The sequence below is a fragment of the Gastrolobium bilobum genome, unplaced genomic scaffold (assembly GCF_033153095.1).
Source record: "Gastrolobium bilobum isolate Gb01-03AN ecotype WA unplaced genomic scaffold, APGP_CSIRO_Gbil_v1 utg11839, whole genome shotgun sequence".
NCBI classification, from domain to species: Eukaryota; Viridiplantae; Streptophyta; class Magnoliopsida; order Fabales; family Fabaceae; genus Gastrolobium; species Gastrolobium bilobum.
In genome coordinates, this window is record NW_026897141.1 from 171,849 (window position 1) to 188,025 (window position 16,177).

The 16,177-nt window shown below is 33.7% G+C and overlaps 3 protein-coding genes across 3 annotated transcripts in view; all 3 read right to left on the reverse strand.

Moving 5' to 3' along the window:
* The window catches only part of LOC133304460 (pentatricopeptide repeat-containing protein At1g79490, mitochondrial), a 74,674-nt gene that overhangs the window by 14,873 nt on the left and 43,624 nt on the right, over window positions 1–16,177 (reverse strand). The window lies entirely within an intron of this gene.
* Window positions 4,532–6,660, reverse strand: LOC133304455 (pentatricopeptide repeat-containing protein At2g41080). Its single transcript, XM_061504492.1, has one exon. It carries the CDS (start codon window positions 6,658–6,660, stop codon window positions 4,627–4,629), a length of 2,034 nt encoding a protein of 677 aa, XP_061360476.1. The 3' UTR covers window positions 4,532–4,626.
* Window positions 12,411–15,736, reverse strand: LOC133304459 (ATP-dependent zinc metalloprotease FTSH 2, chloroplastic). The gene is made up of 4 exons (XM_061504494.1): window positions 14,254–15,736; window positions 13,869–14,182; window positions 13,437–13,677; window positions 12,411–13,074 (listed from the first exon to the last, which is right to left on the reverse strand). The coding sequence occupies exons 1-4, from the start codon at window positions 15,439–15,441 to the stop codon at window positions 12,733–12,735; spliced, it is 2,085 nt and encodes a 694-aa protein (XP_061360478.1). The 5' UTR covers window positions 15,442–15,736; the 3' UTR covers window positions 12,411–12,732.

A 16,177-nucleotide genomic window follows, 5' to 3' on the forward strand; every position in this document is an offset into this window, starting at 1 on the left:
AATTTGAAAGATGATGATAAAGATGACAGTCAAGACAACACCATGGAAAATGCAAATGAAACTGAAGGCAATGTTGACAAAGTTTCATATTGATTTGATGAAGAAAGAGAGCTTAAATTTGATATAACTTCGACTCTTTGGGTAGAATTATATGTTTATATGCTACCAATTTGACTTGTTTGTTTTCTTTTGATAGTGTGACAAAAGTTAATGTTGTAGATTTGTAATATCTCAAATGTTTAAGGTGGCCTTTTTGTTAAAATTTGGGGTGGCCTAATTGACATTACATGGATTTTTCTAAGAGGATGAGCATGTTTTTCTTTTATTAATATTTTTCACCGGTAACAATGACAATGGTGTGTGATTTGTTGTTTTTTATATTATGATTGATATCATTTCTGACATGTATTTGAGTATGTTTTTGGAATTTTGAGTATAAAATAGAGAAGTTATACTTACAACATCTTACAACTATTTTTTTATTGTTAGATCAAAATCAAATAAACAATTATAAAATAACATTAAATGAGAGCCGTTGATTTAATTTTGATCATACAGTAAAAAAATGGTTGTAAGGAAAAATATGTTATAAGTATAATCTCTCTATAAAATATACATTTGTATATACTTAATTGAGTCATCCGATTCAACCACTGAATTATTGTTGAACTAATAACTCAATGACTTACTACCCTGATTATCGTCGTATGGTTAGCATCTGAGAATGATTGCATTGGTTTAGTAATAAGTTTCAAGACTGAATTAGTTGGGTAATTCTTTTTTACAATTGCACTAGTATGGTTATTGAGCCCAATGTTTCTGATTATTTCATCACAAGAAAAATGAAAGTAAACCGCATCTCTCTCAGTTCAAAGTTCAAACTTTCAAAAGGAGAACAACCTGTTATCAAAATGTGAAATTTAAGAAAGAAATGACTAACATGTGGACGTAACTCCTTTTTATTGGTCTCTTATAACAATAATATATTTATATTTAATCCTACATGTGTAGTTACATAACATTGAATGATTTAAGAGGAGAGAAAAAATTTCACCAAAAAAAAAAAAAGAGGAGAGAAAATTTTCAATTTTACTTATCAATGAATGCTTAATACAACCACGGTTAAAAGAAATGAGCAACTTAAGTAAATAATGAGTAGACTTGGTACTCATTTGGCTGTTTTTTTTTTTTTTACTTCTCTTCTTTTTGAAAAAAAATAGATTTAGCCAAAAATATTTTTATAAAAACTCTTATAATATAAAAAAGTTTTTTGATAATGAATGAAAAAAAGAAAAGAAAAACTAGAAGCTCTAGAAGAAGGCTTTTTTTTAATAGAGTAAAGTATCTTTAGGTCCTCAATAAAAATCATCAGCCCTATTTAATCTCTTAGAAAAAAATTTACTCATTTTTTCTCTGAATTTCAAAAAAGACTCATGTTAATCTTTTTGAGAGACTAATATCCCTTTTTTGAATTTTAGAGGGTCATAATTTTGACTAACTAGGTCTATTTTGAAATTCAGAAGGACCATGAGTCGTATTTTTTTCTAAGAGATTAAATTGAGCCTCGTGATTTTTGTTGAGGACCCAAAATATACTTTACTATTTTTAATATGTACATAAGGTTTTTCAGGGTCTTCAAATTTATTTTTTAATTATATTTTTATTCTAAATTTGTATTTACAAATTTTAGGCAAAATATTTGATATCTTCCTCCCCTTCAAAACACTGAGAATGTCACCAAGAGAGTGTTTGTCCCGAGAAGAGTTTTGATGCTCCGGGAGCATTAAATGTTAAGTGGTCCAAACCAATAAAAATGTGACAACTAATTAGGAGAGAGGAGAGAGAAGAGAGTAAAATAATTTATATACAAATGTCAATATCTTCACGGAAGAAGCACATAGGCGCAGGATCACTAAAAAATTGTCCGTTTGTCCCTTATGGATATTTTGCACGCTAGGTTGCCATTGGTTCCTTTCTTGTTTGTATTTTAGATTATAGTTTGTATTAAAAAGAAGAGTAAACACCTTTTTTAGTCCCTGTCAATATCTACGAAGTCCTTTTCAGTTCCTGGCAATAAAAAAGGACCAAATTGGTCCCTGAAATTACAAAAAAAGGGGGCCATGTTAGTCCTTATGTCAACTCCCAAATATGTAGAGTGGCCCTTTTCTTGTACTTTCAGGGACCAATTTGGTCTTTTTTATTGTCAGGGACTCAAAAGGACTTCGTAGATATTGCCAGGGACTAAAAATGGTGTTTACTCTAAAAAGAAAAAAATGAGTGGAGGGTTCAAAAATTCATATGCATCAAAGAATAGACTTCTCCACCATATATTTTCTTTTTTCATTTTTCTTTTTTCCAATCTGGTGATTAATAATGAAAAATAAAGAAAATTATATTCTTTAATAGAGTTATAGATAAAAAAACAAAAAAAAAAACAAAGAAAGACAACATGTTTAAGCATTGTAAATGGCCACAAGGCTACAATGCATTGTGCTGGAGAAGTATCACAAGCACAAGATTGTTGTTAAAAGCGAGGATGTGATAATTATGGAAGAAAAGAATGAGTGTAAGAAAATGTAACGGTAAAAATGATATTTAGAAATTAAGTTCATTACGAAGTCTTTGAGAATTAGAAAGGACATAGTCACGCATATAACATGATTTGATGCATCCATATAAATTTATCTAGATAATTTTACCAAACAACTTATTTTTAGTTTGAGCTTTAAAATAATTTTTAAGTTGAAAATTTTATATAACTACCAAATAAATTTTATTTTATTTTAAATTCTTATTTTTAACTTTAGCTTGAAAATAACTTTTTTTTTTGTTTTGATAACATGAAAATAACTTTTAGCTAAAACAAAAGTATGCCAAACAGTGGCTGTATGTCACTCTCTTCAGTCTCCGTGCCACCCTTATTTATATAAGTCTGATTAAAACTGAAGGAGTTGGTGAATTTGAGTTAGGTAATAGATATTTGATCATTTTTTATAACCCATTCCTTTGTTGACCCAATTGTGTTTAGGAAGGCTTAGAGAACAGTGACTATTTTCCCACGCTTCACTAAATTATTTATCAGACTGCTACGCTAACAGTGAAAATTTTTAGAATGTCACGCGGCATAATTCGCTACACTTTGTAGCGAATTATGATTGCTGATGTGGCACGTCTTAATTGGAGGAATAATTCGCTACACAGTGTAGCGAAATACGTGGTCAAAATATCATAGTGCACAGTCAGCAACAAGACATATGTCAAGCCAGCAGTAATTCGCTACACTGTGTAGCGAAGTGTAGCGAATTATGCAAGATGATGTGACAAAGTTATGTTGGATGAGTAATTCGCTACACAATGTAGCGAATTATTGCTGGCTTGACACGTGTCCTGTTGCTAACTGTGCACTCTGACATTTTGACCATGTATTTCGCTACACAGTGTATCGAATTATGCCGCGTGACATTCCGAAAATTTTTACTGTTGACGTGATAGTCTGGTAAATAATTTGGTGAAATGTAACAAAATGGTCACTGTTCCAAGACTTAGAGTAGCGACCCATAACCTAAAACAGAATCTAATAGCAATTCAAATAATCGTATTGAATTATATCAAATAACTTGAAATATATCATATAAATGATGTATAAATATATTAATTCTAAATTAAAAACTAAAAATTGACAAAATAACTTAATCATAAATCTCAAAACATCAAATCCTAAGTCTTCATAACCAAATTATATAAAGTGACCGGATGAAGCTTATGTTTCAAATGAACGAAAATATAGCAACAATACAGCCAAAATAAGGTGCCTATAAAGTGAACGAGTGACCCTGTGAAACCTCTATTTCAAAAGAATAAAACGATTAATAATGAAATAACCAAAATAAGATGCAGAGAGTAAGTGTGTGAAGCCCCTAGTTCAAAAGAATGAAAACAAGACAATGCAATAATGAAATAGGATGAATTCATTCCTTTTAATTTAACAACTTGTGCTGATTTGGCTTTTTATTTTATTTTTAATGAGAATTGGTGAAAGAAAAAAATGAACAAATAATTGAATCGTAATACAGGAATTTGCATTGATTTATCCATGTTCGTATGATTCAAAGCCATTTCTGATTCATCATATACAACTATACAACCTACCAATTTATGCAGTTGTTTCTCTCTTGCATTGCACCTCTTTCCATAATCTTTGTTGCATCTCAATCTCACTCCAACTTCCAAATACATGTGACCGGAAGTCATGGTTCCACTGCTTTGACCGCTAGTACATGCCATCTAGAGGGAGGTGTTGGAAAGAGTTCTCATTCAAATTTATTGACTAATATTAATTTACACTATTACAGTGAGTTGGCTAAATAAAAATCATTTACAATCAATGCAGTTCAGGTAATACCAATTGATAACCAACTATACCTGACATCAGTAGTCAAAATCAACCACTAACCAATATCCTTCATGAGATTTTAGCATAAAGAATTCCCTTTTTCATTTAAAGTTTCAGTTATGAAAGCCTAACTATTTATAGTAGAAAGGTCATGATAAATAAAAAGGAAATTGATTGTAATAAGCTCTGCAAGATCATGTACAACATCTGAAATGAAGATCCTGGAATAACAATTACCAATAATCTCCACAAGAACATGCACCATTTTTGAAATGGTGAAACCTGCTAGAGTCTCGCACAATAATTTCCAAATTTTTAATCTCTGATATGTACTTGATGGCAACATGACAATCACCGCAAACCCGCAAGTTCTTCATCACCCTTATTGGCATTCCCTCTGGGGTGCTCATTAAAGCAAATGCAATTGCCAATTTCTCACTGTGGTGTATCAAGTTGTATTCTTTTTCCTCATTGTCCATGTCATGCAAAACAGAGCTAGTATCAGGTACATAGCCCCGCATCTTCATTTCTGAAGTTAATTCTTTTAGATACAGATTAATCTCCACAAATTTTGGGTGGCATTCATCACCCATACAGAACTGGTGAACCTTATTCTTCACTTCTACCCAACTTATACCTGGTTCTTTCTTCACCATCTTGTCTTTCATGACTTTCCTCACCTCAGAAACATTCTGCCACCTCTTAGCTGAAGCATGAATATTGGCAAGTAGAATATACGAAGCTGAGTCTTGAGGATCGATTCTAAGAACTTCTTCAGCAACCCTTCTTGCCATTTCTACATTCTTGTGGATTTTACATGCAGATAATAACGTTTTCCATATAATTGCATCTGCTCTTACAGGCATGGATCTTATCACATACTCTGCCTCCTCCAAACAACCAGACCTGCCAAGTAGGTCAACCACACAAGTATAGTGTTCTAGCCTAGCCTTGAGTCCATACTTTTCTACCATCATGTCAAAGAAATCAAGTCCTTTGTCCTTCAGTCCACAATGACTACAAGCATATAGCAAGCTCAGGAATGTAACTTCGTTTCCCGGCAAATTTTCCTGTTCCATCTCGTTGAAAAGCTTGATGGCTTCTATACCTTGACCATGAAACCCATAAGCAGCAATCATTGAGCTCCATAACACAATATCTCGCTCTTTGCATTCCAAAAAAACTTTGATAGAGTCTTGCAAGCATCCACATTTAGAGTACATGCTTACCAATGAACTAATTACAGAAATTACAGAACTAGCTCCTGCTTTGATTGCTTCAGCATGAATTTGCTTCCCTTGACCAAGGGTGGCTAACACCGAACATGAACTGATCACACTCACAAAAGTAATCTTATCCGGTGTAAATCCTGCCATTTTCATCATACAGTATTGAACCAGTACTTCCTCAAAGTACCCATTTTGAGCTTTTCCAGCCATAAGTGTATTCCAAGCAACCAAATTACAATTTGGCATCCATTTGATAACTCTCTCCCCATCATGCAAGCCTCCAGCTTTCATATACATATGAGCTAAAGAGCATCCAACAACAAAATTAAACTCAAACCCACATTTCATAACATAAGCATGAACCTGTTCCCCGGCAAACAAAGCTCTCAAATGTGCACATCCCCTGAGCACACTACCCAACGAGTACTCATCAGGCATGAAACCCAATCCATTCATTCTTGAAAACAAGAACAAAGACTCTTCATTCATTTCAAACTTGGTCAACCCCGTGACCATTGCATTCCACGTAGCAACATTCCGCTCAGGCATTTCCTCAAACAGTTTCTTGGCACTCTCAAGATTGCCTACTTCAAGGTAACCCTTGATCATGATGTTACATGACATGATGTTCCTCCTTGGCATTCGATCAAACAGTGCAACAGCAGCTTGAAGTTCCCCAAGTTTTGAGTAGAGGTTGAGGAGATGATTGGAAATGAACTTGTCTGGGGAAGACCCAGAAGTTAATATCAAAGAATGAAGCTGTTTTCCCAAAGAAACAGACTTTGTGGGAATACATGCTTGGAGGAGATTTGAGAACAAACGGGGTCGTGTCCATATCTCAGATACGAAGCTATCAAACGCTTCTTTTATGTGCCCTTTGGAACACAAGGTTACAAATTGTTCTTTGCCATCAAAAGAGTCCCCATTTTGCAATTGGGTTTTCAAGGAAATCGTGGAGAAGCGAGATATTGGGTTTTGAAAATTGGTGGGGACATAAACACAAGAGAAGCTGGTACGAGGAAGACCAAACCTTCCCATGCAGGAAACATGTGCTAAGGTTGTTGTTAGTGTTTTATACTCAGAACCCAAACATGTTTTTCTTTTTATTCTTTTTGGGTTTAATGTTTGTGATAAAATAAATTTATCTCCTATATACATATAAAAAGTGTATGGGCTCGTGTGAAGAAGAAAAGAAAAATACGAATCTTATATATTTTTATGTGTATGTAAAACATAAATTTATCTACTACACGTACAGATAAAATATGTGGGACTCGTGTGAGTCTATGTGAAAAGAAAAGAGAAAAAAAAAGCATACAAAATGTGACTATAGTACAGAATAAGCCTATATAGCAAGATTCATTTATACATCAAAATGATGTATAACTTTATCAGGCCTAGGAAGATAGGATTAGGCCTAATAAGGGGTTGATGTATTAACTAATGTAATTCTCAAGAATTAGTATATTAAAATAAAAAATAATTTTTCAATGAGAAAGGTTATACTTATAACCTTTTTTTTTACAACCATATTTTAACACCGTTGATTTTCGCCAATCAACGGTTATCATTTATTTTGAGTTAATAATTAATTAATAAGTTTAATTTGCGAAAATCATAACCGTTGATTTCCGCCAAACAACGGTATTAAGATATGGTTGTAAGAGGTTGTAAAAAAAAGTTGTAAGTATAACCTTTCTCTTTTTCAATATATAATTTTTTTAAATATTGGAGATCTTGATTTTTATAAAAATTAATATATTTTTTGGACACACTGATCAACATATTTCTATAAAAAATAATATCATCTTATATATTTGGAAGAATTTTGTAAATTCATTATTAAAAAGTATTTTTGACAAAAAGTATTTATTTTTAACCTATCTAGTATTATATAGTGTATTACCAAATATTGGATGATATTATCCTATACAATATATTAATTATCTTATACATGTCAAACGCTGGATAATATTAAAATTTAATCAGGTTTTATACAATTATGCCTTATACTATCAGGCTTTATCCTATACTATGTACCAAACATGTCCACGATCTCACATATTTTTATGTATATATAGAAGATAAATTTATCTCTTATATTAAAACCTTCTTTTTTTTTATTGGGAATGCTTTATCCGTGTCACTTTTTGGGCTCACATACAAAATGTGCTTAAGATTCAAATAATACTAATTAAAATTGAGTAGGGTTATATTGACAAATTTTTTTTTTTGCAAACTTACAAATTATACTATGTCTGACCGGTAATACTCTATTTAAGAGTGTATTACCGGTCAGACATAGTGTAATTTGTAAATAAAAAATTTGTAAATATAACCTTCCCCATTAAAATTAGATAATAAAAACTACAAACACATGTATAAAAGTGTGTATAGAAAATACTACTCCGAGTAGGGGTGTTCATCAACCGATCCAAACCGATTCAAACTGCGGTGACCGAATCGAAAAACCGAAAATCGAATAAACCGAAAAATCGAAAACCGAAAAAAAATCGCAAATTTTAATTGGATTGGATCAGTTTTTGGATGGGTTGATGAAAACCGATTCAATCCAAACCGATCCAATATATTAATTCCCCTCTACCTACTTGCGTCTTTTTCTAATCATAGTCTAAAAATTTCTAAACCCAAGACCCATTAACCCATCAACTAAACCCAAGAAAAAAATCTAGTCACATCTCATCAACAAAATTTTATCTTTGTAGAGCTTCATATCTCATTGCAAAAAAAAAAAACCAATATTATAGTTTACTAATGCTTTTGTATTTCAATTTTTTTTTTTACAAAGCCAATATATACAAAAGATATTATTTGCACAATAATCATGAAATAAATTTTAGGATTTTCAAAAAACCGAAAACCGATCCAATCCAAACCGAAAAAAATTGGATTGGATTGGATCGGATTTGAAAAAAAATTCAAACCGAATGAATGATTATATGATCAAACCGAAGGGATTTGATTGAATTTGTATAAAAGCTCGTTTAATAAAAAGGCCTCAGACTCCAATTCAAAAGATCAATTTTAGAGCCTATCAAGTTAACCTAGTATACTAACTTTTATTTTTATTTTATAATTTATATTTTTTATACCGCTCATAATAGCCATCTCTCTCTCCTCAACCCATTTCACCCAATTTTTTGGTTAAACAGAGTTTTTGAATTATTTTGTTCTATATTATGTTGTTTGGATATACATTAAATTTATGAATCTTTGTGAAATTATTAGCGCTATTGATCGTATAACAGGCGAAAATAGGCTTTTATTTTTTGTAAATAAACTAGGTCATATGCCGATAATTATATTCATAACAGATAACAGGCTAAACCAAACTAACACACTTAAACACAAGTTTAACCTTTTAAAACTAAAATCGGATCCCGCTCCACTTGTTAACATCCCTACTAAAAACACTTCATAGCGGTTGATTATCTAACCATTCAAAACATTGCATTGCAGTTGTTAAAAATAAAATTATCATGCTATGAAAAGGACAAGATTATCTCAAGTCATTTATGATCCTGAGCCCATTTAACCACTTCATATCAAGATTCACCCATTAATCATATTATGAAGTTATTAATCAGTTATATATATATATATATATATATATATATATATATATATATATATATATATATATAAACCTCCTTATTTAAAATTATTTCTTAAATAGTCACACCCCTTGCCAACTTTTTCAACCTTTTTCCTTGAACACTTTGTGTCACTTAACATTGTCTTGGTCCATTGGAAACATTAATAGGTGTTTGGTGTATCAACTATAACTCCAAAAAAATTCCAGACAAAAAACCAACCATGCTAAAAAGAATAAAATATAGCTAAGCTAAGGTGGTACTCGATAAACTATGTTAGCTGTAACACTCCATGTATATCCGGTTTGTTAACATATCATCGTATTAAGCTACGCTTAATTAAATAAAATGCAGAATATCTTTTTCTTTTCAATTATGACGTCATTATACTAAGTCAAGTTGATTACTTAATCATTTTCATAAAAACATCATCTGTATGTAAATTGCAAAAGACAGCTAACTGAAATACCTCAATAGATAAATAAGTGAGTATCTAAGTCACGGATCTACAACACGTAGTCCAGACAAGATCCTGATACATTAATACAACTCATAGCTAAAAACATAAAGTCAAATCAATGTGGCATTGACAAACCTCATGCTCACCAAATAGACGGCATAGCCAACAGAGGCTCAACAATAACATCAATGAAGCTATAAGCATGATAATCGAAAAAGCATAAACACTAAGCAGGTGCATCAGCATAATCAGCAAACATGTCAATCAACTAAGCTCCGGCCTCCTGCCGCTAGAGGTCTCAACCCCTAGATTACCTGAACTTGAAATAAGCGCCCCAAACGTGGGGTGAGATCTCTAAACAGAAATCTCAGTAAGACAAGAGGTCCTCAAGGATCTTCCACCCAAGCTCACTTACATGTGCAATATAAGTTCCAAAAACAGTTAAACATTATAAGTTCCAAAATAGTGCAATGCAGCAGATAATCATGTCATGTGTGTTATAACTAATCTACTGGTCAGAGAGATGCAGGAATACGTCTATTACCCACACTAATGCAAGATGTCATTTGCACCCACCCACAGTGTCACCGTCTTGTATGACGCCACATACTCAGGCTAACCGTCTAAGTGGAAACAACACATACATATTAAAAGCCCTTGGACATAAAGCTCAACAGCATTTTTAATTATAAAAGCATGTAAACACATCATGCATATAAACCATTCCCCCATGGGGTATGGTGGAACCACACAGTGGCTAAACCGAGGACACGAAAGCTTACCTTGCAAGCTAGCAATCCAAGCCAAGAGTCCAACCAATCTCAAAGCCCAAACACAGTAGAATCACAATCTGTTTTGGACCAGCAATCATATCAATAATCATACTCAACAAGCATAAGACACAAAGACAACGTCTTTCCTTTACGTTTCATGTCTTTAGGCTTCTCACAAAGCCACAAGCCCTTAAACACTTTGATTCTGACTTAGATTAATCATAACAGAAGTTCAACTTAACCAATCTAGGGTCCACAAACCCCAAACACAGTTCTGTATGAACAGTGCAGCTACTGTTCTTCGAAAACCCAGAATATCTGGATATATGCCGAGGGCATATCCGGATATCAATATCCGGATATCACAGAGCCCATATCCGGATATCAATATACGGATATCAATATCCGGATATTTCACGACAGAATGCACTTTCTGCATTTCGCGAGATATCACTTCCAAGGTTCCATTTTTAACACTTCTAAACGTTAAAGCATGCATTTTTACTCTCTTTTAAGTTCATAAACTGATTGGTTACTTGTTTAACCCATTAACATGCCAAGACTCAACCTTTAACCCATTAAAACTCATGATCAAGTTAAGGAACTTACCCAAGGCTTCAAAACAGAAGCAAGAGGTGATCTTGGAGCTCACTTGAAGCTCCCAAAGTTTTGACTTCTCAAGAAACGAAAATGATAAACAAAGGTGGTTTCTTTCTCACCCAAGGTGACTCCTTCAAGCTCAAAAAGCTAAGGTCATGGCTCCCTCAACAAGGTAATTGCACTCAGCCCTTAGACTCTCTCATAACAGTGACCAACACTCAGAAACAGATCACAAACACACTCCTAATGCTCACTCTCAGGCTGGTCAGCCACCCAAGCCACGTAGAAAAATAGGGAATGCCTAGAGTTTAGTGCAAAAGTTGTATTTATAGAGGTTTAAGTCATAAACACACAGTATTAGCACTAATAGCTACGCTTAACATTTTAATCCCAAACTTAGGATTCTAAACCTACTCATTTTTCTAAGATTTATCATTTTTTTATTTTATTTTTCGCAGCACCTTTCCGGAACGCGCTTTTCCATAGCCAGTATCATCTCTGGCATCAGTTCTCATTATTTTAACTTGAAACTTGTTTTACAAGTCCTATATATTATTCTAGTGACATATACACATTTTTTATAATTTTCCAGGTCGGTACGCATTTAAACCGAGTAGCATAACTAGTATCTGCACTTTTCGTCAGAAAAACGACTTTCAGCATTATTAATCACTTACCATAATTATTAAAGCCTTCTCATAATTATTAGGGTCAATTATAAAATTATGTCTTAATTTCACATAATTAATTAATTAACTTCTTTAATTAACGGTGCAGGTTCTTACATTAGTCGGCTGAAAATGCAATTATGACACCTTGAATTATTAGACTTACCTTGATCAAGCCCATGCTAAGAAATCATTCACTGAATTAGAGACCTTTGGATGGAATTAAAAAAAAAAGTGCTTTTCATGCCTTATTTATTTTAGAAATATTTTTTACAAAAATTAAAGCTATTTAGATTTTTTTAAAACATATTTGGTTTTTGAAAAAAAAAATTTGATTTTTGACTTTTATTTTTTTTAAAAGATAAAATTTTTAACTTAAAAAAAAAAAAAAAAATTTGACTTTTTTTGTACCTTCTGCTTTTTTAAAAAACAGATATCCAAACAGATTTTTCCTAAGAAGTGCATTTTTTTTTTCTTGAAAAAAAAAAAAACAGCTTTTGGACGAAAAAAAAAACCATCCAAACAGGCTCTTAGTTAAGTAAACCTTGGTTTTTATCTGTTCCTAATTCCCATTGCTACTATCAAGTCGATTCCTGCTCCTTCAACACTTGAAATATACCATCTGGCTACCAAGACTTTTCCTTACCTCAACAAATGGATATGTGTATCATCCTTTGCACTGGTGCCAAACAGGACAGAACTCACAAACACAATAAATTTACACTCAAGCTAAGCATTTCATATCAGCAGTTACAATTATATCTAGGAATTAATGGTTTATTACTATTCACAAATGTTACACTGCATTATAGATGTAGAGAAACTATGAACTTTTACACTCAAAACATTTGCACTTTGGTATATACTCTTTGTTGTCATTGTCAACACTGAAAAAATGACAAAGTAAGCTAGCTGCTTTTGTCATTCACAAATTTGGAGCAGGCTGTAGAAGGGTTTCTGAGATAACACATATAAAAGATGTCACATATAGGCTTTCAAACAGTGACTGGTAATGGAGTTGAAGGAGGGACCCGATTTTCAGATGGAATTTCAACAAATTCAGACAGTATCGCACGGAATTCATCTCCACTCAATGTCTCCTTCTCCAAAAGGACTTCCACAATCTTATCAATTGCCTCACGGTTGTTCCTTACATGGCTCAATGCGATTTCATACGCTTCATCTGAGAGCCTCTTGACAGCGGCATCAATGTCTTCTGCGAGCTTTTCTGACATTGAGTTCCTTGCCATCATTCTCATGATAACATCCCCACTTTGTGCTGAAGCGTCCATAAGTGACCAAGGACCAATATCAGACATTCCAAATGTGGTTACCATCTGCAAGTGTATCATTTACATTTAGTGAAGCAGCATAGGAGGACAAGAAAGGGAATCAAAAGATTTTTTTATAAGGAAAATTAAAAGTTCATCCTTCAAAATGTAAATCACCATTCTTTCAATTATAAGCAAAAAAAATTTCAGTTTCATGCATTCAAGAAACCATATCATGGGAGCTTGGTGCAGATCTCACAAATTAATTGTACCAACATAACTCCAGTTGTTCTGACAAAATGTTGCCAAAATGAGAACAAATTCCAAATTAATTCGGGTATAAGATATTAACATCTTCCATCCCCACAAAAATAAAAGAAAGAAAAAGGAGATACAATGTGAAACAAAAGTATATAATGAACAAGTACCTGTTTTGCCAAACCAGTGATTTGCTGCAAATCACCAGCTGCTCCAGTAGTAACCTCAGGCTCCCCAAAAATAATTTCCTCGGCAGCCCTACCACCTAATCCTCCAACAATTCTTGCAAAGAGTTGTTGTTTGGAGATCAGAGTTGGGTCATCAGAAGGAATGAACCATGTAAGACCCCGAGCTTGACCACGAGGAATTAGTGTTACCTTTTGTACAGCATCATGACCAGGAGTCAAAGTTCTGCAAGCAAATCAAGTAGATGTTTCAGAACAACTTTTTGGGAATTGTTTATTAAAACAGCTTCTAAGTGTTAATGCTGATATTTTTGCTGGCTTAAGCTTATATGTAAGTGTTACGTAACACATTGCTTCCATTGCAATCTTACACAACATTTACTTAAAAGCAAAAAAAAAAAACACCTAATTTCTTACCCACAGACGGCATGCCCAACTTCATGATATGCCACTAAACTTTTGCTCTTCCCATCTGTCATCACTGTTCCTTCCATTCCAGCCACAATCCTATCAATGGAATCATCAATCTCTTTAGGTGAAATTGCTGTTTTTCCGCGCCGACCAGCTAATATAGCAGCTTCATTCAAGAGATTCGCAAGATCAGCTCCACTAAAACCAGGTGTTCTCATTGCAATTACATCAAGAGAAACGTCAGTATCAAACTTTTTATTGCTACCATGGACCTTTAGGATTTCAGTCCTTCCCCTTATATCTGGAACATCAACTGTTACCTGCAAAAGCATTTATGTTCAGTAATTTACTCATTAATAAAAGCATCAGACATTTCATAATATAATCCTACCTGTCTATCAAACCGGCCCGGTCTCAATAAGGCAGAGTCAAGAATGTCAGCCCTGTTAGTTGCTGCAATGACAATGATACCAGTATTACCCTCAAACCCATCCATTTCTGTCAAAAGTTGGTTGAGGGTCTGTTCTCTTTCATCATTCCCTCCACCAATTCCAGTCCCTCTTTGTCTTCCGACAGCATCAATTTCATCAACAAAGACAATGCAAGGGGCATTTTCTTTGGCCTTCTTGAATAAATCACGGACTCTAGAAGCACCAACACCAACAAACATCTCAACAAACTCAGAACCTGATATTGAGAAAAATGGAACACCAGCTTCACCAGCAATAGCCTTGGCTAACAGGGTCTTCCCGGTTCCTGGAGGGCCAACAAGAAGAACTCCTTTTGGTATGCGAGCCCCAATAGCAGTGAACCTTTCAGGCTTCTTGAGAAACTCCACCACCTCCATAAAATCTTGCTTGGCTTCATCCACCCCAGCAACATCATCAAATGTCACTCCAGTATTTGGTTCCATTTGAAACTTGGCTTTAGATTGACCAAAAGCAAGAGGAAATCCAGGACCACCGGGACCTCCCATCCCTCCAGATCGTCTCGAGAGAAGGAACAATCCTCCAATCAAGATTAGAGGGAAAGCCAGATTTCCAATCAGGTTAAATAAAAGAGAACCTGAATCTTCTTGTGCATTATGAGCTGCAAAGTCAATGTTTTTTTCCCTGAATTTCTGAAGGAGCTCTTGGTTAAGTCCAGGAAGTTGAACCCTAACGCGCTGCAACCTATTACCTAACTCGGGAGAAACAGCCTCAACAATAGCTATGGTTCCATTCTCATACAGATCCACTTTATTAACTCTATCCTTGTCCAAATACTCTAGAAACCTAGAATAAGACATTCTGGAGGAGGAAACCCCTTGTTCATCAGCATAAGCTTTGCCACTTCCCAACAATGCAGGTAAGCCAACTCCCGCATTTCCAAGCAACAATTTCAGAAACCCCCTTCTCCCTTCTTGAAGCTGCCTTTGCTCCAAGGATGCCTTTATGGAGAATGCTTTTGATGCCTTATTCAATGATGCAAGTCTCCAAGATGAGAAGAGATGTCTTCCATTGAAATCCTTGCCTAGAGTTATTCTATTACTCCGTAAAGATAAACAATTCCCCACAATACATGCTGATGATGCAGCCATCTGAATCAACAAGAGTATCCAAAATATAGGCTCTTAAATACTAATGTTGTAAACACTGACCAGTTAAGTTATTAACAGGAAAAGAAATATTGAACAAATAAACTAATTTTAATTTCTTATCACAGAAACATTCCAAACGTTGTTAAAATCCTAGAATGAAAAGTAACAAGGCAACAATTTCTCTAATTGATGGAGAGACATGAAACTTTAAATATGAGCTGTTAAGATTAAAGGGTCCACTATTAACAACTCCAACAATCAAAATTACTAAAAAATAATAATAATCAAGGAATTGACAAAATTAAAGGCAATTAAGATAAGAGTAAAAAAGACATGAACACCAAATTTTGAATTACAAAGCAGAGAAGAGAGGCATGAAAAGTAGAGCAGGGCAAAAAAAGAAGCACATACCTTAAAAGTAGAATGTGAATAAGAGAAGTGAGAGAGGAAGAAGATGATTGAAGAGCTGTTTAGTGTGTGGTTTTAGAGGGAGTGGCTGTGGTTCGGAAAAGACATACGTGGCCTTTTTCTAATGTTTTATTCATCCCTCATCCTCCCTATGTTCCTAAGTTAAGATTTTTTTTTTTTATTTTTTTTTTCGGTTTTCTGTTTTCTGTTTTCTTTACATAATCTTTAAAAAAGACTTAAGGTAATATTATATTAATCTTTTATAAACTTTTATAGTTTAATTAACCTTTCAAAAATAAATATTAAATTTATCTTTTCCATATCACCA